A 23,680-nucleotide genomic window follows, 5' to 3' on the forward strand; every position below is an offset into this window, starting at 1 on the left:
AGTCACAGCAGTCGGTGCAGTTCCCGGTTCAATTACTGGCATGGCACTGCAAAAACTAGTTTAGTTTCCAGTGTAAATATCTTTGAACTCTCGAGAAAAGACTGAAATAACTTTCAAGGAACTTTTCAGCAAGAAATAGGAGCTTGTTTTGATGAACACTGGCAGACTATTTCACTTGTAACATGGGGACAATGTCTTGTTACAAGCAAAAAAAAACAAAAAAAAATCTGCCAATAGAACAAGTAATTTTTCACCAATAATAAGGAATTATTGACTTGAAAGAAGCTCCTGGATATTACTTAAAAGTTACTGGTAAGCCAGCCTTTCTCATTTCAAGTTCACTAAAGTGCAATAAGATATTTGCATTAGAAAGTAGACCAAAAATACTTCGTAACATTTTCTGCATTCACCCCCCTCGCCCAGGCTCCCCAATAAACTACTCAATAAAGCTCTCTATTGTGGCTCAAAAACCTTTTAAAAACTGCTAAATTGTTTATCTGGTTGTATAAATGTTGGCAGAGTCCAGAGGGACATTTTTTTCACCGAATCAACTTATCTCTCTCTCTCTCTTTTTTTTTTCTTTTTACTGCCAAGCATCCAGTTTGTTATCATACGTCTATCTCCAGGAATAAGGTCGACGCTATGCGGTCTGCCTCAGATGCATGCACGGCTTATCTAAATTAGCCATTAAGTAATTCTGTCTGCTTATTGAAACATCCGGTGCAGAACATCGGGACTTCGAATGGCTTTTAGAACAGCTCGGCTCAAAATAATCGCTGAAGACCTTTGTTAATAAAAAAGTCTGGCCATTCCAGACCGCCTTGGTTCTCTCCACAAACTGCTTCCATGTGTCTCATTGTTGCCAAACCTTCCTGTAACCCATTCACTGTTCTAACGTCTAATGCAAATATTTTTGCTTTAGCAGAAAGTGTGACATCTGCAGAAGCGCGGTCACGTGAAAGCTAGGGTTCTGGAAACCAGATTTAGTTTTCGTTGAGTAATTCTTTACAACAGACATAGTGAAAACCATTTGAAACTCTGAGCAGGTTCCTGATTTGATAGGAGAGTCTCTTGTCTCTTGTGCATGGCCTTTTCAGTTTAAGAACACAAAGATTATAAGTCAGATCTTGTTCACAAATTGTTCAACGGTGATGTCATGGCTGAATTTGGCTTGCCGTCTGTTTTATCTCTGGTTAGGAGCTTTCAGGAATTCCCGCAGAGCAGAGTGTCGAAGACGGACACAGTAAGGAGACTCAGGTCAAAAGAACTGTCAGTCTGACTAAATCAACCATGTCTCTACCAGTCTGTCTGAATTCTGTTGAAAACATTTCAGATATGCACATTTTTTATTTAGCTTTGGATTTCTCCTTTAAAACACGTGTGCCTGCATCCTCTAAGCTCCTTTGCAGAAGTACTTTCACACCATCAAACCTTTTGTCATTTAGACACAAATATCAATGTCTTTAACCAGAATTTCACGGATCACACCAGGGGTTTCCAACTCCAGTTCTCAAGGGCTGAATTAGATATTCAAAACGGCACCAAGTCCTGCACGAACCCGGTGATAACCTGTTTATTCGATTCAGGTTGTCTTGAACCAAGCAAACATCTGAAATGGAAGAAACTCAACCCTCAAGGCTTGATAAGTACCAATACAAAGTAGTGCATTATTATTATTATTATTATTATTATCACTGCATAAATGATAAATATCGGAGCTCATTAGTGAATAAACAGCATCACAAAGAAACACAGCAGACAAGAGAAGGAGGACGTTGTAGAGAAGTTTAAAGGAGGGTTTGATTTTATAACGCTAAACGATTTGAATAAATGAGCATGTTACTAAGTTGCTCCCTCATCAAAAACATCCATGGAGGGTTGCCCTGATTCTTTCATCCATGTTTGAGAAATAATTTCACATGGCGACCATTCAGTGTTGCAAAAACGCCTGGTTGGATTTAGGTCCGCCTTCTAGGACGAAGCTCCTCCTCGGTTGGAGGAGGAGCTTCTGAGCTTCTTTCTGATCTTCCGAGTTTCCGCCTCACAGAGCACACACCTCCCTCGTGACTCCCATGCTCAGCTCCTTCAGACTAGCCAGCAACAATTGGCAAACGTTGCTAAAGTTGTGATGACTTCCTGAAGGCAAAGTGTTGGAAAGAGCAGGACGTACTTAAAGAGTACTATGTATATCAAACACGATTTAAAAGAAATCTGACTTCATAACTTCAAAACTGTTGAACGTCGAGACTTTTCGAAACCAGGTCCCAGAGTCGATCAATTTCAAAACGTCTGCTTTGAAAGACGACGTTTTAGCTTCATCTCTGTCTCTCTCTGTCTCTCTATCCCACAGGCGCCTCACTCTCAAATAATGGTGCGTTCCAGTTGTAGTGCAGTAGCAAAGATGAACTGGAACGGTACTGTATTTTTTATGACAACTGAAGATAACATAGTTACTTGATTATGCTGAAAAGTTATACTATGTGACTGGAAAACATGTCATACTGCCCACTCGAGAAAATGCACATTTTAAAATTTAGTCTTAAAATTGAAGTGTATCCCACAGTGAAAAAATGCGGGCTTTAGCTACTTTTATTAAAAAAAATCCAGTTAATTGACATGAAGAACAAATGGAAACCTGCCCTGCAGCCCCTGCAACTTTGACTACAGCAGCCGATGGTTCTACAAAGAGTTGGATCAGCATATTTTGCCGTAACAACTAGGATTTTCTTTCTCTTTCTTTTTGTCTTTTTTTTGTTGGACAAAGCTTTGAATAAAAATGGCAAAACACACTGAAGGTTGCGGCTGTAATCTGCAAAAAAATCATGGAAAAAAAATCCTCCAGGAGTACAAATCCATTTTCAACGAACTACATGAATCTTTCTTGCATCGCTTCGTGTTCTCGCTGACCGCCTTTTCATTTCTTCTTGCAATAAAAACATAAAATATCTTTCTACGTCGCAACCCCGAGACACCCAGCGCAGAGTTCGTTAATCCCGGTCTCTCCTTCGCCCCGCGGGGAACAAACAGAGCGTCTGTTGCATGTCGGACAGCTGGGAATACTATTTGAACGCCTGAGGTTTCCAGTGGTGATTGATGGGGTTATAATTTTTGCTCCTGTACAGTGATGGTTAGTGCGGCAGCCTCAAATCACACGCAGGGATTGACATTTAGGATCAGAGTCTTCTTTCTTCCTTAAACAGGGACCTAAATATAGGAGTGCTCCTTTACTGACCTCCCTGTGACACACAAAGGCCGTCTTATGTGTCTGCAACACAAACAGGCCAACATTTCAGTGCCGACTGCTTCAGCATTGAGTTTTAAATCCATTTAAGTTCATTAAAATTTTTTCTGGTTAGGAAATATTTTCACCTTTTTGCTCAGACTGATTGTTTTAGAACCTGTTTAAAGCTGCAGTAAGTAACTTTTTTCCCCTTTTTTTAACATTTATTAAAACTGTCACCATGTGGTGGTAGTATAATATGAGACAGATAATCTGTGAAAAGATCGATCTCTTCCACTAATTCCCTGAGCTGCTATTGCTGACTGAGTGAAATGCACAACCAAAAACAACCAATCAGAGCCAGGAGGAGGGTCTTGGCACTGTCAATCAACCTCGTGAACATGCTAATGGTGTAAAAACAACTCATTGTTACAGGAAAATCATTTATCTGCAGTCACTGGGGGCTATGGTAATTAGCATTAGCATTCATGACAGGCTCTGCTAACAGGGAGAAGCTCTATTGTAGCAGAGATTAAGGGGAGTAGCGAGGAGTGGGGTGAGCAGCACGCACAGTGACATGATTGACAGCGCTGAGCCACTTCCTGGTTCTGATTGGTTGTTGCTAGTTAGCGCTGGGAGAAAGCAGAGGAGTTCGTTTTTTCCACAGATTATCTGCCTCATTTACTGTCACGACATAGGATCAGTTTTAACAAATTTAAAAAAACAAAACAAAAAGAAAAAACAAACAAACAAAAAAACAGTTTTTAAAAATAAAAGTCACATACTGCAGCTTTAAGAACCTGATTGAAAGCATAAAACAAGCCAAAGAGAAACGGCGGCTCCGTCTCTCGTCACCGTGAAAATGCGGTCAGACCATTTCACAGGCGCTCTTCAAACAAACGTTTGCACTTAGCGTCGGCTGATGGCAAATCTGTTTCCTGTGCTGAGCGGGAGCCTCCACACAAAACATATATTTTGCAGATTATACAGCAGACGTTTCATCACACCAGCGAGGAGCACCTGGCAGTAGGAAGCAAAGCAGAGCCTCCGATTCGTTGCTGTTGTTGAGCTGAGGAAACAGATCTGCAGTGTGTTCCCACTTGAGGCGAAGCTGTTTAGACACACGGAGACAAACAAGAAAAAAAAAAAAAAAAAAAAGGGATATTTATCTCTGAAGGACTCGTCGAGGTGATCTGGCTGAAGGAGGTGTGATCATTTTCCAACATGCTGTCCGGACTTCTCTGAGAAAGAAGGAGGAAAGTACGGAAAAACGATTTTTCTGTTCCCTTGGTTCTGTGGATAAGGCCTTATTAGCTGGAAGGATGTTGTCTATAAAAATGAGCTGCATACAGTTTTAAAATGATACCCTTACCAAAATAAAACTCAATTCATTTAACCTTTCAAAATTAATAATAAAGAAAAGATGATAGTCTCCCTTTTCAGAGCAAAAATATGTACTGCTTTTGTAAGGTAATTTTCGTAATATTCCCCACAAGACCAAATGGAGAGCATTGTAAAAATTAAAAATGTGCTTGTACTTGTTTTGCTTACAGATACACTTTATACATGCAGTCGACATTTAAATGTTAAATCTTGAGCACTTTTTAAAAAATGTTTTAAAAAATAAAACAGAAATTTAATTCCATTTTACAGTATATACTGTAGCACTCTTCACGAGATAATAAAATATAAAGTTCCATCTTGTTATTGTTACTTTATGTCTGTGCTCCACAGATAAGTCGCAGAATGAAATTGTTTCTTCTTCCAGCTCCCTCGATAACTCTGGACTCAAACAGGGGGTCATTATGAGGGGCAATCAGTGAAAGGGCCCATTGATTTTGGTGGTGGGGGTGGAAGGTCATGCGTGGACTCAAAGGAGAAGCAGAGATCTTAAAGGAGTGAGAGCAGTCATGTATATTTGGGCGTATGGCTTGCTGGCTTTGAGTGTCCCCCAGGAGCCAAGCAAAAACATCCACCCACTTCCTCCGCTGCAGCTGAAGGTGCACCACAGGCCCAACGCCAGTCTGTGCATTTACTCTGTTGAGAGTTCAAACAAGAGTTAATGCTTCATTCAAGAGTTTTTTATGATTTATTTTACATTATCTATCTCCAAAGTAGCAGCTTTTTTTTTCTTTCTTTACCTTCAAAAAATGGTTGAAATTACATGTACGTATTTTGCCCTGTCCCCGTGTTTTATTTCTACTTTATTAGAAAAGATGAAAGAATGTACAGATGCCCCTAACAGTTGAATCTCACTGTCCTGGTTTGACATGATGGTTAATACTTATGTCTGGAGATAAAAAGTAAAACAAAACAAAAAAAGAGAGAAAAGAAAATTCATATAGAAAATTATTTCGAATCAAGGCCATATAGCGTGATAAGATGCAAGAAACCCAAAAGGTACATTTCACCCTCTGAATTGGAAAGAATGTACAGATAGGAAATAATAAAAAAGGTTACTATTAAGCAATTTACAGAAAAAAAACTAAACAAAACAAAAACAATCTCACCAGCAACACTGGAGGCAACACAGAGAGGAAATCAGGGAGATATCATGGAAACTCTGCTGATTTGCTGATGACTGAGAGAAAAATGATAAACACTGTGGTGGGGGTCACTGGACTGGAAACGTGTGAGATGTGCAACAGCTGTGCAAGAACAATGACAAGAAAACAAAGGATGCTGACCAAATACATGAAATATTGATCTTAGATGTACTCTTACACACGTCTTGTAAAATAAACACATTTCCACCACAGCTTACTATTGTTGACGTGAAGAGCGGCCAAGTTGAAACACACAGTCGGCCTTACGAGTCATAACTGGGTGTAGCTGCAGTTGCTCCCGCTCTTCCAGAAGGAAGTCTGATTTTGTCTAACCGTTCCAGTTCATCTTTGCTACTGCACTACAACTGGAACGCACCATTATTTGAGAGTGAGGCGCCTGTGGGATAGAGAGACAGAGAGAGACAGAGATGAAGCTAAAACGTCGTCTTCCAAAGCAGACGTTTTGAAATTGATCGACTCTGGGACCTGGTTTCGAAAAGTCTCGACGTTCAACTTCCTCCACTTCGTGATGCAACGTTCTCTAGCTAAAGCACAGGCTGAGCTACATTAGCTGCAGCCAGCTACAGCTTATATCTTCTGTATGAAGTGACGTCTCAATTTAATTTAATGAGTCATTTGAACAATCTTTCTTCAGTTTATACTGACATGTTCCAATCCAGCCACAAGCTATGGTTTCCTAGCTCCAAAGAGGCTAGCTGTAATTGCCTTTAATGAGCATGTTTGTGAGTCCATCACCATTGGCTACTGCACAGGAAATTTGCTGCTGTCAGTGTGCAGCGAATGAGGCGGCGCTAAGAGAAAAAAAAAAAACCACGTGTTTGTGTGCGATTCCATTCTCGGTAATTGTATTTGCCTTTGTCTGCTGCCTGCTTCTCTTCCTGGCCAAAAAAATCCCCAAGAGGATAAACAAAAGGAAAAACACTCACAGGGTCGGGGGAAAGTGGGAACAGATGGGTATGTATGGATGTGAAATGTAAACTGAGGAAGTTTCATCCTGGAGATGCTGCATGTGTGTTATTAACATGGCCTAACAGGTGGTTAGGTTTCCTGAACACCTGGTCTCATAAAATGTTAAGAGACCTTAAGAAGATGAGCTGCATGACTCTGTGTTATTGCTATCACATTTACTTGATCACAATTTATTCTGGATTTATGATATTTATCACAAAAGGATAGTTTAAAGGGGCAGTATTATGTATTTTCTAGGCACATAGTGTCATTTTTATAAGACAATTAAGCAACTATGTTACCTTCAGTTGATATAAAAAGACTGCATATATCAAACATGACTTGATAGAAATTTAACTTTGAAATTTAATGCCTTTAAATTAGGCCTCTGTCTCTTTAAAAACTCCTGCTCTTTCTAAAACTCCACTTTCAGGAAGTCATCACAACTCCACTGTTAACCCTTTACCAGCGTTTTACTGAGAAGTAGCTCATATATGAGCTCAGCAGATGTTCAGTTCCATTAGGTGTTTGCTAAATGCTGCTGGCTAGTCTGAAGGAGCTGAGTGGGGCAGTGGTGTAGGAGGGCTCCGAGGAGGAGCTTCACCCTCGAAGGCAGAGCTAGGTCCTCCCAGGCTTTTTGAACAGCTGAATGGTTGCCATGGGAGATTAAAGGATTTCTTAAACATGGATGAAAGAATCAAGGTAACACCCTAGGTATGTTTTTGATGAGAAATATTTACATTACATCATGATTTAATAAAAAAGTCAAATTTGTATAATACTGCCCCTTTAACTTGTTAAAGATTTTACTCCATCCTTTGCATTTAAAAAAAACAAAAAAAAAACTCTGTACAGTAGTCACGCTTTAAAGCCATCCCATTGCTTATTCATTTTAGACGAAGCTTTTCTATTGGACTAAGAACTTGTTATGTTTCCTGGGGCTTCTGCTTGTTCCTGCATTTTTCAATTCAAGCTAAAAAGAAAAAAAGGAAAGAAAAAAAAAGAGAAATTTTAAAGTTTATTAATAATAATAATAATAATAATAATAATCACAGTTTCATAACCAGACTCTGCCCTTTCAGATTAACAATAAACATTTCCCACCATCGCCGTCCGGGTGGAGGAGTTCTTTGATCGCTCCAGCTCCGCGCCGTGATGAGCTCCAGTTGGCGGGCTGATGGCGTGTCCCAAACTCTCATGCATTCCTCATGCCATCCTCCTGCCAGCTGGCCCCCTGCCTGAAAAGCTCAGGAACAACTTCCCCGTCCTTCGCACAGAAACAGATGGCAGACGTTAATCGTTCCGATTGCTTATTTAAACATGGCGAGAAAGCGTGATAAACAAGCTGATTGAGAGGGATGCAGTTGTGTATAGGAACACATCGACTGGTCACGCTGATCGGTATCAAACACTGAGCTGTTGCCAATTTCACTTTGTTTTTTCATCTTTCCTGGGTTGCATTTCGCTTGTTAATCAGACTATAACTTTGTTTATATCTAAATTACAAGAATTGGCAAATTGTACTAATTATACACACTCTCAATATTCTTCAGGATAATAAAAGTTGCAGTAGTCTGGGTTCCCTGCACTGTCAGTGGCTGATTTAGTCTACTTTACAAAGTACAGAAATGAAGAATAAGACTTTCTAATATGTAGCAATTACACCTTGTTATTTATTTACTTGTCAACAGCACGACCTCAAACTTGAGAGACTTCTTAACCCCAGATTCAAGTTTGTAGATATTTGTTCACGGAGCATTTTTAATTAGTTGTACCCTTTGAACTTTTTAACGTTTTGCTGTATTACAGCCACAAACTTTCATGCATCTTACTTGGATTTTATTTGACATCCCAACACAAAGTGCTCGCATAGATGTGAAAAAAGGGCAAAGGTTACTGAAAGAACTTAGCTACGGTTACAGCTGCAAGTATTTAGGGGTTTGCCGCCACCTGCTTTGCACCCCTAGAGATCGCTCATGTCAGTTTAAATAGAGAAGGTGTGGAGAAGGCCAACTTTCATGTCTTCCCACAGGTTCTCAGCTGAACTTAGTGGACTTTTACTGGGCCACTTTCGCTCTGGCTATTTGTTTCTGGTTGTTCTCCTGGCAGAAGGTAAAACCTCAGCTGTAGTTGTTTTGTAGCCTCCAGTTAAATTACACACACATTGGCTCCACTAGTTATGCAACTTCTGAACTAATTTAATTAAACTCGATTTTATTTAGGAGTATCAGACTGATTGGGGTTGGTTCAAATACACAAATCTTTCAGAATATTTGGAAAAATATTAAAAAGCATTTAATTAAATTTTCTGCTTAACAGTCATGCACTGGTATATTTTGCTCCAACACATAAAATCCCATTAAAATACACACTGAGGTTTGTTGTGTAAGTAGTTTGAATACTACTTAGAATAGATAATCTAAGGAAATACATCCAGATTTCCTTAGATTATCTCCAAGCATTTTATTTTGGATTTTGGGATATAGTAGCAATATATTGATTGTTGTCTATTTTTAGCCACTCAGTTGCAAAATGGCTGCAGTGTTTGGGTTCACTCTGGCGTGACCCGGCCGAACCTCGGCTGTCAAACAGATGATCTCACATTTACCTCTGGATTACTTTACAAAAGTCGATCCGATGATACGACATGCTCAGATCCAGAATGGCAAATCTCCACCCCCTCTCCACTCCCGATCGTGACCGACTGTTGCTGTGAGGTGATCACGCTGAAACGCTGCGTTTGTTTTGATTTTATTTTTTTCTAACTTTAAGAGTTATGAGCAAATATCTGTGTGAAGGACATTTTCCCTTTGCTTAAATTCATCTTCACTGAGCCATAGTGTCGGGTTATTTTAACACAGAAAAAGCTTTATCTCAGCAAAACCATAAGAAGAAAAAAAAAAAACTCTACTCATTTTCCAAAATGTACTTTCATAATCTTAATATGCAGCATGCTAACTGCAGCGTCTGAAATCTGAACTCTTGGGTTTAAGGGGAGGGAGGCTAACGGAGACGTCCACTCTTGGAAAGACTGGAATCTGTTTTCAGTGTTTTCCATTCATGCGTATTTTTCCCCCTGCTGTAAAACAATTGATTCCAAATATTTTGAGAGTGGCCTCAAAACCCTTCCAAGACTGACTGACAACAGTAATTGCTCTTCTAAAATCATTGCAGATGTATTCCTCCATTGGCTGCCGTAGAGAAACGGCCTGCCAAGGCGTCGTTCTATTGAAGGCGTACACACCGTCGCTGCTGGTCAGTCAGTGCACATTGTTTCCACAATCTGAATGCATGAGGATTATATGTTCAATAGTAAAGTACAATATATATTTTTGTTGTTCATTTGGGGGTGTTGTATGCTGAATTTAACACCAGATAACACAAAAAAATGTCTGCTTTGCTTTTTGATGGCCTTAGGTATATAACTCTACATATCTGTTAGTTTTTCAAAGTATCTGCATTCTGAACGGTCATATTGTTTTTTCTCCGGACTTTGTGCCATTGAGACATGTCGTAATTTTGTACCAGCGGAAGCCAAATGCATTAAATCATGTCGTAAACAACGGCTCAAAATCTTTCATAATTGTGAAATCATGAAAGAAGTCTGTGTCGCCGAAGTGCATCACGTCGCAGTCCCGCCCCTCGTGGCTCTGACTACACGTCCAAACAAATTTCTAAGTTGCAGTCAATGCTCCACTAGAGGTTGTTGCAATTAATTGTGCTTTCTTTTTATTCACTTTCTTCGTGTTCATATGATTTTGTGACAATACTGTTGGCTCTCATTGCTGAATAAACTTTAAAATTGATCCATGAATGGCTCCATCCATTATCGCTTCTGTAAATAATGCACTAAAGTGTGACATCACTGTTCTTCTAAGAATGTGGGTCGCTTTGGGGATGCAACCGTTTCACACAGAAGTCTCACTGCAGTTGGGTTAGTAGTATGAATGTGCAAGCAAAAAAAAAAAAATCTGATTTCATCAAAAAATTGGAATTGAGCATCAAGACCTGCTGTGTGGACGTAGCCTGGATTTAGTTGAAGAAAACTCCAACACACAAAGTGAAACACTAAAGTTGCAGAGAACAACATAACTTGATCCTATGCTATACTATGAAAGTGCTCAGTCTGATAAAGATAAAGATTCAAACTAAGTTCTTGGAGTAGCTCCAACTTACAGCAGCCCAATCTACTTTCTGATGAAGTCGCCTAATAAGTGTCTGTCTAACCGGTGATGCCCAGTTCATTCCCAGATGCTCAGCTGTTCCTGAAATGTCGGAAAAACTTAAAACTAAACATCACAGCAAAGTGTGTGGTGAACCCCGTCTTGATGCTGCACATCCTTCGCCTCACACACAGTACAAATTCAAAATGGTGGGTGTATGCTTTCTAGGCGTGAATGGTTTTAACGTTCCTCTAATGTGCTTCATTTTTGCTTTTCAATACACTGATAAGATGGAAAACAGTGAAAACATTCAGTTTTTAAATCATGTCATGATTTATAGAACCTTTGGATAGATAAATATTTACTGTTTACATGACTAAATGTAAACATCACAGACCCATTCAATAAATTAGAATATTATTGAGAAGTCCATTTATTTCTGGAACTTTGTCACTGAGTCAAACGCATTATGTAGATTAACTGCACTGCAGATGGACTTTATTTCTGTTAATTCTGATGATTTTCTGCTTATGCTCGATGAAAACATGACATTTAAAATTAGAATATTATATCAGACCAATAAAAAGAAATTGTCAACACAGAAATGTAGCCTTGATGAAAAGTATGTTTAATATCTCCTTAACGGTTGTCAATTTTCAAAAGGTACTTTTAATCTAACAATCAAACCTAGTATTCCAATGAAATCTGTAGTTGCAGTTTTTGGGAGCCCATGTGCTTATAAAAGTCCCCGTAAAGTCTATGTTCCCACCAATCAGGGTGTGTTTTGCTAATCGGTGAGAGTCCAGAGAAACAAGAGTGGTTTCACAGAGGCCATTCAGGTTTATCCATTTGACAGAAGAAGAAGTTTGATTTGAGGAAAAAGCGGTCTGTGAGTTAGCCCGCGGCCAAATGGAACCACTTCATGCTGAAACCATGTGAGACAACCAGGAATTTCCTCAAACAGCCTGGTCTCCGAGGGACCAGCATCATACCCGTCCTTCTTATTTCTTCCTTTTGCTTTTAATTTAATATTTGGATGCGTCACTGAAATGTGTTCACAGACAGCAGCCTCCTGGTTCCGCACTATGATTCCTCTGCAGCGCCCTGTCTGGTTTTAATACAAGGCTGCCTGAGAGCAAGAAAATGAATCCCTGCTTGTTTTCATTCTTGTCAGGAGAGTACAAAGATATGTATCGGAATCATATACTGAAATCAATAATTTTAAAATTTGCAGCTTCAAATTGACAGAATGAGCAAAAAAAAATCACCATCTCAACTTTTTATACATCTTAGTAAAATAAAGTACTGTCAGAGCATTTTTGTACATTCTTTAGCAATATATATATATATATATTGTGTGTGTGTATATATATATATACACACACACATATGGTAAATTTTTTGTACATACTGTATGGGTCAATTGAGGTTTGACATGTCTGTAAAAGTCACCGTTGATTTGTCCCACACACTGACATTCATTTACAGCTGAATATTTGGATATAACGTTAAATCTATGCCAATAAACTTAAAAATACAGGCTAATTTCCTTTTCTGGAAGCCATCAAATTCATACTCCTGTGTCTAGTTAGTTTTTATTTTTTTACATTTCAGGAAATGTAAGGAAATAAACACACAAAACTTTAAACTTTCCATCTTGTGTTTTGCCACGCAATATAACAAAATCTTTGTTGTCAAGTGACATGCAAGATCTTCTCATTTATATCAAGAAAATGAAAGAAAAAAAAAAAACCTAGAATAAGAACAGAGCTTTCACCTTCTACCCCGTAGATATCATATCTTTATCAGAATGATCGTTCACACCCTGCACACACGTGAAACCCCCAATGTGCAACGTCCAGAGTTCAAGTTCTCTTAACAAGACACAAACTGGCAGTTAGACAAGTGTTTAGAGACTATAAGATGACAGAAAAATAATCAAGACTAGTTGGAGAGCAAAAGCTCATCATATCATCTGCTGCGTCCATGTGAGACTCTGCTCCCATGTAGGCAGAGCATAATAATCAGTCACCTCATTGTAACCAGACACGTGGACCGAGGGTTCAGTAGCTTTTCTTTTCATGCTAAATTGCCAGGCTCAGTGTTGCAACACCGTCCTACTGTAACTGTGTGAAGGCTGCAGGCTGACCTTGGCTGCGGATATGACTGACTCTGTTGCAATCTTTCAAACTCTGTGTTTTAGAAACAAAAGCAGCGCCTCTTCCTCACCATTACGGAAGAATTGCAAGAAGAAAACTCATTGTTGAAAGAAAGCCACAAGAAGTTACATTTGCGGTTCGCCGTGACAAAAGCATAGGGGACAGAATAAACATGTGGGAAAAGGTTGTATGGATGAGGTTGGAGTATCATGGTGTGGAGATGCTGTTAAGCTGTTAAGAGTTAATGGGAAGATAGATTGGGACAAATAAAATAAAATATTGCGAGAAAACTACCAAGAGGTTGCAAAAGATTTGAGACAGGCATGGAGGTTTAAGCAGGTGAACGACCTGAAGATTGCAGCCAGAAGTGAAAAGAAATGGGTTAAATTAAAGCATATTCATGCAGTGAAGTGACAAACTTCAGACATCAATCTAAGTTAATCATTAAAGGACTGATTTAAAATGCATTTTGTCTTCACAAAGAATGGATAGCAATAATCATACCTTCTAAAAAACGAACTTGCATCTGTAACTGTTGCGGGACGTGCTTCTACAGAGTGTGAATGTTAAAATCATTTTTTTTAAATTTGCAATTATGTAATATTATAAATTTATAATGGTATGCACAGTGTGTGGTTTGAGTCCACCCCGCATCCCCAGGGTTGCAAACAAACACGCAGAAGCAGCATTCAGTTTTTATTCACCACAAATCTGGAACAAACTTACTGCAAAATACTGAGTTCCTATATACATTATATATGTAGACTAAAAACACACTTGTGTAGAGTTGTGTTTGATTAAAAAAAAACTGGAACATTGATTCATCTTTGATGTATATTTAACAATGATTATTTTTAATGAAGGGATTTGACAAAATGAACTATTTGTTCATTATGGGTCATGTAAAAGCACTTTGAACTGCCTAATTGCTGAAATATAAGAATAAATGTGATGACTTTTTACATTAATCCCCAAAAATGTATAGAAGCTGGTGGCAGTCGTGACAAATTGTGAGCAATTTAGCGGTGTGTGGATATATATATTTTGTAAGGCACTAGCTAATTTTAATTTAGGACCTGTGCTTCAAATTTGAATGGAACAGCAAATGTTGAATGTGGTTTTAAATACAGTAACTTGTTGATTACAATAATGTGTTTTTTTATTATTATGTTGTTGCACTGGGCTGAAATAATTCAAACAATTCAAGGGTGTTTCGTGTGTAACCATTTAGTGCTAGTGATAGGCTCCTGTTGGGTCACCCCACGCAGGCTGACACTTTGCTCATACCATGACCTTACAGCTCCACTGATAAGGAGACTCCTGCTCTTCTTAAACCCCCCTGGGCGGACGTGCGACCAGAGCTACGCGGCTGGACCTGCGCATCCACTTGTTGAGTTCCCAACGGTTCAACCAGAGCGGCTCTATTTAAAGAGGCAACAAGATGGCACGCGGGCTGGTCAGACGAGAGTCGGTGGAAACAGAGATGCACAAATCCGAAGACAAGGGGAAGACGTTCGTTTACACCAAGAAGAAGGGCTACGATGTCACCAGAAATCCCCACCTCAACAAGGTGGGTGTTCGTGGGAGTTCGTGGGAGTTTTCTGCTTGTTTCTTTGAACAACAAGCGTTGGCAAGTAAGCTGCTGAGTTCAGGCGCTGTGGGAGATATTAGTACTCGGAACGAAAACGTCAACGTATTTTAAGCTAGCGCTACGAGCAAGAAAATATTGTGTTTGTCTTCATATCATTTTCTTTTGGTTTTAGAAAACCTTTAGAGGGTGAAGTTTCCCAAACAGCGAGTTGCTTCAAAACAACAAAGTTTTGCTTTCTAATTAGCAACCGAACTAAAGTAAACTTTCAACGTTTTTAGTGTGTCCTACATTATGAATGACGTAATCAATTTACCCATTACATAAGAAGCAACTACTAAACAAAATGTTGACGAATGTGGCGCATTTGTTTATAACTTTTAGATGGCTTGCATTTATACACAGAGCCCTGACGGAGCCCAGAGGCAGCCAGTGAACGTCACATTAGCTAGGACGTTTGGGTATCAGCTTTAGACGCGGTTATATTTAGAATTTAAAGAGACCAAACGCTGCTTCTGCACAGAGAGGGGGTACTTCAGTTAAACCGCTGCAATACTGCTTAAAACACAGTAAAAGAGAAGCAATAATTCAACCAAAGGACATGTGAAAGAGCATGATTCAGCATGTTGCATTTTATCATGTTAAATAGCTTTACTAAGATAGAGAAGTTACATAACCAGGCAGTAAATAATGTTGAGTAACTTCCTCAGAAAAATGTCCGGCAGTGACTTCAATTGTTACTCCCAATTAAAAAAAAACAAAAAACAAACAAACAAACAAAAAAAAAAAGAAGCCAACTGGTGTTTGGACTTCATAGCTTGCTCATTCATTCCCATATTTTACATCAATGTTTCCTCAGTTTTTGTTTATTTTGTCATTTGTATTGGAATGACAATGCACAATGGGTTATGTAAATAGACCTAAATTAGCTACATAGGCTGATTCTCATTTGTGCCTGTGAGCTTTCCAGTGTTTTCTCTTGGCTTGATGATGGTCTGGGGCCCCAGAGGTCAAATTGTGGCCACAGGGGCTTCTGTCCATGGTGCTGACTGACCAGCAAAACAGGCGCCGTCATTCTGACTCAGTCCACAAAGTGCTGTCTGACTGCTCTCTTTTAGAAATTCTTCTTCTTCTTTTTTTTTAAATTAGAATTCTTTTACGATCCTTTTTTTTTTTTTTTACTCTTTGAGGGGTTCTTTTTGTCACATATGTTCCTTTAATGAGAAAAAGGGCAACATGTATTTTAATTATTTGATTTATTCCAGAAGAAATACACTGTAATACTAAAACGCTGCACATTACCTCACAAAAGTATTCACACCCCTTGAAATCTTTTCCACATTACAACCAAAAACCTGAGCGTATTTTATTGGAATGTTTTTGTGTGTGTGATCGTCCACAGTGTAGTGTAAAATTGTGAAGAGGTAGGGAAATTATGGATGGTTTTCAAAAGTATTTTACAATTACAAATCTGAAAAATATTCTTCCCTGCCACTGTGGCTCAAAACTCTCCCAAAAGCCTGACCCTCCCACCGCCGTGGGGTCAGAGTGGAGATCGTGAGGTTCAGGCTGATGTGTAACTAGGTCACTTTTGAGGACAGTGCGGTTGCACTGGATTTTATTAAGGGGTACCAGAGTAAATAAAAGGGACTAAATACAAACAAAAACCACGTATTGTGTAATCTCTACTTCTCAATTCAGCAACGCATTGTGTTCTTAATACGACACCCAGAAGCTTGAAGTTTGACCATGAAGCAATATATTTCACATAGTAAGGTGTTCAGAGTTGATAAAGGTGGCCGTTGGTTTACTGTGGTTGGGTGAGATGTCAGGAAGGTTCTTGATAAGTCGGATAGTGGAGCTCCAGCAGGCCGTTATCTGTGGCGTGAGTGAGCTGGTGCACAGAGTTGCTGATGACTGCTAATGGCTTCATCAGTGCTGCCCACCAGCACCACATGTTTGATTTACTGTATCGCAATATGGAGTTCAGTGGCATGTGTGTGTACTCTGGTGGAAGATGTGGCGCTAAATGCGAAAAGCTCATTTGTCTGGTTTGAACATAGAGGTACCATATCTTCATATGCTTTTAATAGTAAAACATAGACATTGTAGGAAAAAGATTTTGTTAAAATTTAGTGCACTTCATTTTATGTTGACCAACAATTCTTTGGATGATAAGCAAAATAATTTCTGCCTTGCATGCTATGGCCCTCCATGCTCACTGTGGAGGTATCCCAGGCATGACAGGACTCCGCTGACAAAGCAGAAATGTAGCAAATGTTGCAAGTTTTTCTCTGACTTTACTTTTTGACACTTCCTGAAAAGAACAATCCAAAAAAAGTCAGATTTCTTTTTGCTTTCAAGTTTGATTTGAACACGTCATACAGCAGGGACATGTTTTACCGACTCAGCATCTGTCACAATGTCCTCCTTTGTTCTCTGAGTTCCCTTTGTGGTATTTTGTTTAGGACTGAAACTAACGATTATTTGAGTAATTGATTAACCTGTCGATTATTCTGGTGATTACCGCATTAAAAAATGTCACATTCTACATACCTTTCATTTAACTACAATATTAAAAATACATTAAATTAATAATTCAATTCTCGTTTTTAAATAAGAAAAAACATTTGACTGCCTAAAATGCAGTACTCTAGCATACCTTTAGTAAATCTAAACCAGGTGAAGCTTGTCCATCTGAGGAGTTTTTGCTAAGACATATTTGCAGACAAAAGTGTTTTTATCTTAATTTCAAATGTATATTTTTTCTATAGTTTTGGCTTAATTACTGCTCTGAATGTTTTTTTTTTCTTTTCACCAGTCTGGACTATGCAGGCTGTTTCGAGTCTGTATAGTCCAGTTGACAATTAATCGGTTACTAAACTAGTTGGAGATGATTTCAATAATTGATTAATCACGAATAATCAGATAAATTCTATTAATTGTTTCAGTTCTAATTTTGTTGGAGCTGAAACATTTTCTTCATGGACCTGATAAGTTTCTCTTTTCAGAAGTTTACATTGTCTCTTTAAGTACAAATTATTTAGTTTTTAAGAAAATCTTGTTTACTTACTAACGGATTTTAACATTTGAGTCCAAAGCCAAGTTTGAAAAAAGAAAAAAAGAAAGAAAAAAAAACCTAAAATTTTGACCTGAATTCTTTCCGAAGTACTCTGTTGGAACAAATTTTCATCAGAATGCATACCGGGTTTGATATAAATCATCCTCGCTTTACATTACTGCTTCCCTAAGGACCTATAGCCTCGGCGTTTAGTCTTAGTCCTGTGAAGTATTTGTTTACGCCTCAGGTTACGCCTTGGGCCACTGACCACGCCCAGTGAACAGTGAAACCTCTTTCAACGGGCTGGATATAGGGATCTACATGGAAATAAGACTGACCAGTCATAAGTTTACATACACTTGCCATGGGCACAAATATAATTTCTACACACTTGAAGAGTTGTTCTTTGAGGATGAAATAAGTGTACACCAAATAACTTTAAAAGAGTCAAACATACAGGATAAAAAAAATACACACACCTACACTAATATTTGAATAATATAAATTTGGAAGTAACATAGAAACTTAAATTGGTTGACCTCTTGATCAATGAAATCCATTAGGGTAGGGTTAGGGTTAGGGTTGTATACACCCTTTCATTGTCCGTGCACTGTTGGGAAGAGATGCTAATTATGCTAACATGCTTGGAAGAAAGCCAGAGTAACTAGAATTCATGCGTAGGGAGAATATGCAAGCTACAAGCTACATGCCTCCACTTTGGTTGCAAAATCAATACCAATACAAATGGATTGTAAAGCTACTCTTTACAGTCAGTCAGGACCAAGATTGTGTTTTCTGGCCACAATGGGGAAGAATGTTTGCTGAAATCAAAACGACACTTTAAGTCCCAAGAACTCTGTAGCAATCCTCAAGGAAGACAGAGTTAGAGTTTGAGGTAGCATCTCCACTCCTACTGTGTTGAACTTCACCTGAACTAAACAGCTACAAGGTTAAAATTGAACACAAGTGGGTGTTCCAAAACGATCCCACACCCGCAATGGAGTGATTAAAGCAGGATAATACCAAGCAACCTCACTCGAAAGTATGAAAGCAACCGATTTTAAATGAGCCCTACGTTTTTATAAGAAGCGGTTAAATGTCTTTTCTTTAATGATGGCTAAAAGTGGTCTCCAGCTTGTGTACGACTTGCTCAGGAATATTTGAGTGTTTGAAATGTTTTTTTAACGTTTGAAGTTTAGAAACTTTAGAACGAATTCCAAATTAGGCCCTGAATTCTGGTTTCAAATGTAATTTAGGTTACATGTGTGAACACTAAAATGGGTCTTTAAAAGCACAAAATCAAAATGTTCTTTGTGCTATTGATGAGTGTAATCTTTTACATTCAAAGTATCTCATGAGCTTGACCTTAACTAATCTTTTAAATTACCTCTACAGACTATTACCTTAAAATCTCAGACTTAAATCAATTCTCTCATAATTTGATTCCTATTTTTTTCAATTCTCCCAATCTGCCCTCTTATTTTCAAGTGGTGTGAAGAGTGAACGTTATGAGCCAGTCTTTTTGTTCTTCACTTTTACAAGGTAGTTTTTCATCTCACTTCAAAGCTGGCCATCCTAAATGAGCTAACTGTGTTTTGGAACAAAGTCTGCTTTTATAAGGCGATTTTTGCTTGTATAAAAACTTTTAGTTAGGAAAAAGCAGTCAAGAGCGATGTGCCTGTTTCTTCTTGGCACACGGCTTGTTCTGCAAAAAGAAACGGAAGAAACAAAAGCAAATGTTCTGTATGTGTGTTGAAGTAGACACCAGGTAGCCGGTGGATGTACCTGATGAACCGGCCATGCCAAACCCAAACCCAGGTGAGCGTAGCGGCAGAAAAATGGTCGCCTATGCAGCCAGGTGAACTGCTCACTGTCGGTTCTCCTACGTGAGCTGGAGGCCAGGAAATTGAAGGAGAAGGTAGGAAATGACTGCTGGAGCATGTTGGGAGTCGGGTACAGGCGGGTCCTTGTGGCTCAGGCAGTGCTACATTGTTACCCTCGTCCAGCTTTCTGCAAGCCCTTGGGAAGAGGTGTGTTTACCTCTCTTAGCTGGTCCACTTCACCCCTAACAGGAGCCAGTCACGGCACAACCTGCTAATTGATGCTGAGGGATGCAGCGCTGAAAGCAGCCTGTCCTCACATCGACAGGCTTCGTTTCCCTCTAATCTCTCTGCTCGCGTACGCCTCGCTCCACGGATGTATGGACCCACACACAGCCCTACCGCTCTCCCTCCCTGCCTCCGTGGGTGGATATTATAGGTGCTTTCTGTGCGCAATAAAGAGACAGAGTGGGGTATGAGGTGCAGAAAGGAACCTCTATGGTGGTGAGCAGAGCTCCACAGAAGTCCTCTGTCGCGATGCTTGATCACCTTAATGAGGTATCTGTGTGCATCTCGCTTCTCTGCCGGTGCCACTTTGGACAGCAACAGCAACATTTGAAAAAGAAACCGTCTTGTCATCTAATTAGAGATGTGTAATCACGTCGAGCACCCGACTGATGTAACACATGACCATTCACTGGTTTTCTGCTGTTGCTCAAGTTGGAAAATACAGATGATGGGAAAAGATTAAGAGAACGACAATTGCAGCTGTTTTCCTTTGTGTTCATGTATAATTTCACAGTGGTGCCAATTTTTAGCCCTACTTCCTACCCTCCTGTTGCCATTTCTTAACTTCATTGATTGTTGGGGCAAAAAAGAAAGCTAACCAAACCAGTTTGCCCATGTATGAAAAAGTAATTATCCCTAAAAGTTCTTGCTATGTCACCCTTGGTAGCAACAGCTGCAGTTGAGAGGCTTTTGTGATTTCCTGTGTAGGAATTTTGGCTCATTCAATATTTAAAAGCAGGCTTGTTGGGGTAATTACACATAATGACAATTAGATTTAGGTTCAGACTTTTCCAAAATCCTTTTTTCCTTAGGGTTTTTTCACACCTGATTGTCTAGTAGACAAAATTTCTACATTTGTTACATTTACATCTGGTGGACTGCACTGCATTAAAAAATCCAAACCCTTTGAGCAACCTGTTTTGCCGCTCGCCTGTAGGTGGCGCTGCACCAAGAACCACTGAAGTAAATGCCACAAAAACCTCTGAAGAAGGCACTGAGCGCAACTTCCTTCTTCACGAAATGGAAAACAAAAATGGAGTGGGGTCAGATTTTAACAGGCCACAGGCCACAAAATTTGAAAGTGTAAAATGGCCGGCAGCCTTTCATGGCAACTGTTTTATTCGCACATTTTACCTGCTTGCAAAGCTGCAAAAAAATAAAAACTACTTAGTGAATAGATGCTGAATAGAAGACCCACAATGACCTACATTCTAAAACAGAGGGCCACGAAATGAAAAATGAAGCTGTCATTCATCCCTTTAATGCTAAATCCCACAAAACTCGTGTTGATCCCCAAGACTAAAGAGCAAAGTTGTGTTTATTGAAGTCTATAAAACTTACAAACAGCATGCATCATTTAGGGCTGAGAATACTAAATTAAATGGAGAGCTCACATGCAGACAGCGTTTGAATTAGATCTGCCATTTGCAACCGCAGACGACACTGCACCATGAAACACTGTATTTAAGGGCATTTGTTTCTGGCATGTGCTGAACAGCGCATGATGATTAGGGAGTGAGGCTCTGATGCCAGATGGCGACGGTCCTGATAACTCTGTGCAGCAACGTTTAACTCCCAGTTTAGACTTACTCTGGTTTGGCTGCTGCTTTCACTCACTCAGATTTGCTCTGCAGACTTGGGAGTTTTCCTTTACGCAAAAGCATTCACATTCAATACTTGAATCATAAAAAAACATGTCAGACTTTGTTTAAACTTTGCACTTGTGATTCTTTTTGTTATTTTAGAGGAATTTTGTATGGTATGTTTGAGTTTCTGCACGTAGCCAAACAGCTCTTCCACACATATATTCAAACGGGGACATATCACAGTTTTATTAAAATGTATCCAGTGCAAAAATCGAAGCAGTATCGTTTCAGAAACAGCCATCTGCAACTTGGATTTCCATGAAATTCTCTGTGTGTCAGCATGAAAGTAGGAAGTTTATTTTTTGGTTATAAAAGTTTATTTGCTGACACTTGTTGGAAAAACTGAGTGGTGTCTTGTTTATTCTGCGAGCCGAGGTTCCCATGTCCTTTGGTAGTTTTACTGACGGTGTCACTCTCATTCCCACCTTGGCTTCCTGTCAACATGTAGCATCCTTTTTTTTGTGTGGGAAAATTCCTCCGTTAATGCTGAGTAGCAGCTTCGTTTTTAAGCTTCTTTTAGCATGACGAATACAAAAAACGAATCATTAATAACTTCAGTTATGACAAATGCTACTTCGGTCCAATCATGAAACTATAAACAAAAGTTAAGCAGTAGGAAAACAGGATGAAGATATCTTCACATTTATTTTTCACATTTATTTTTATATTGTTGTTAATAGAAGATTATGCGATTAAAAAAAAAAAGAGTAGAATTGGTGAGACTTTATAAGACTTTATGCGGTGCATACCATTTGTATTTTTTAATCAGTCCATCAAGTTTACTTGCATAGCACATTCACATACCACAACAAGGCAGTTCAAAATGATTTACATCAGGAAAACAAAAACATCCTGATCACATCAAACAGTCACCAGTTGTGAAACCAGTAGCAGACATTATATTTTGTCAAGTGCCATCATGAGAATCATCAATACGCATCAAATATCTTGATCCAGTTATTGCGGGTCCAGTGCAAGTTGATATATAGGATAAGCTTGCATCAACTTGTTTGTGTTTCAGATATTTTGCAGTTTTAAGAACAATTATTCCAGATTTTTTTGTGCATAGAAGCTGGATACTTTTTCATCCCTGTTTAGTTCTGTTTCTGTAGGTGCAGAGTAGGCTAGAACCAGAACCAGAACCAAATTAGGAATTTCCAAATTCTAGATCCAGATAAAAGGCAACTAAAATACTAATTAGGACAGCCAATGATTCCCGAGCGGCCCCTGAATTCAGAATCTGATATGACTGCTACCCATATGAACTGTAGTCAATACTTTCTCATTTTCTGCAGCTTAAGAATCAGTATCTGAGCTTTTTTTTTTTTTTTTTTTTTTTTTTCATCAATTACGCTCATAGTACTGTATAACATTTATGTGTGAACATGTTCTTCAAAGTAACATTATCATCATGAGTTACATATTTTGGAGGCATGAAAATAACTTCCCTACAATTGGTGTCTCATTGTGATTCAGAGGACAGAATACTTAAAATACTTCCCTAATTCCGACTGAACCTTTCGGAGCACGCCTCTCTAAATGAAAGGGTTAAGATGATTCATCACCTGAAAGCGCAGAGAACAACTGCTCTTTTGTTGGAAGGTTGGAACAGAAATTTGGATGTTTTCTTGACAGGAAAAAACTGTATTAAGAGGACTTGTCAAGGGATTGAACGTCCCAAAGCTGGCCAACCAGGACATGAAACAGTTCAGTTTAGACGGATAGCTCTGGCAGGGAACTGCAGGTTTTGTTTGTGATCATAAAGTTTCTCGAGTTTTAAAAGATGTTGTTTTACTATTTTTTAATGTCTTTTGTAAGTAGCATATTTATGTGGATTGTGTTGTGAAGGCCAAGTAATAACTGGTTTTTCCAAACACTCCATCTTCATATTTATCTATAATAATTAGCTGTAGCAGTGACTCATTTTAATATTGTGTGAGCCAAATGTCAAACGGTGTTCTCTGAATAATTTATGAATACTAAGAGTTTAAGAATACTAAAATACATCAATGAATATTGATGTGTATTTTAAACCTCACGAGTAAAAACTAGTAGATGAGTAGAAAAAGTGGGATTTCTAGCTATTTCCATTCACCATCACTATGTTTATTAAAACCACTTTGCGGTCTAACATAGAGTAGCCCACTCTACTGCTGAGTGGAACAGGGGTGCAGTGAGACAGATGCGAAAAGCAGAGTAACAATGCTGGTCAGAATTGGA

General features: G+C 38.9%; 1 protein-coding gene and 2 long non-coding RNA genes across 3 annotated transcripts in view; 2 read left to right on the forward strand and 1 right to left on the reverse strand.

Moving 5' to 3' along the window:
• The window catches only part of LOC107838368 (uncharacterized), a 23,799-nt gene extending 21,693 nt beyond the window's left edge, over positions 1–2,106 (reverse strand). The window contains exon 1 of the long non-coding RNA XR_001664429.1: positions 2,069–2,106. This is a non-coding gene — a long non-coding RNA (uncharacterized LOC107838368). The remainder of the gene's footprint in view (positions 1–2,068) is intronic.
• LOC107838352 (uncharacterized) overlaps positions 1–7,437 on the forward strand; it is a 9,586-nt gene extending 2,149 nt beyond the window's left edge. The window contains exon 3 of the long non-coding RNA XR_001664416.1: positions 7,319–7,437. This is a non-coding gene — a long non-coding RNA (uncharacterized LOC107838352). The remainder of the gene's footprint in view (positions 1–7,318) is intronic.
• Positions 7,438–14,355: 6,918 nt separating this feature from the next.
• Positions 14,356–23,680, forward strand: part of me1 (malic enzyme 1, NADP(+)-dependent, cytosolic) — an 86,184-nt gene continuing 76,859 nt past the window's right edge. The window contains exon 1 of the mRNA XM_007566727.2: positions 14,356–14,627. Within this exon, the coding sequence (XP_007566789.1) occupies positions 14,499–14,627 (129 nt within the window). The 5' untranslated portion in view covers positions 14,356–14,498. The remainder of the gene's footprint in view (positions 14,628–23,680) is intronic.

This window comes from Poecilia formosa, unplaced genomic scaffold (assembly GCF_000485575.1).
Source record: "Poecilia formosa unplaced genomic scaffold, Poecilia_formosa-5.1.2 Scaffold0, whole genome shotgun sequence".
NCBI lineage: Eukaryota > Metazoa > Chordata > Actinopteri > Cyprinodontiformes > Poeciliidae > Poecilia > Poecilia formosa.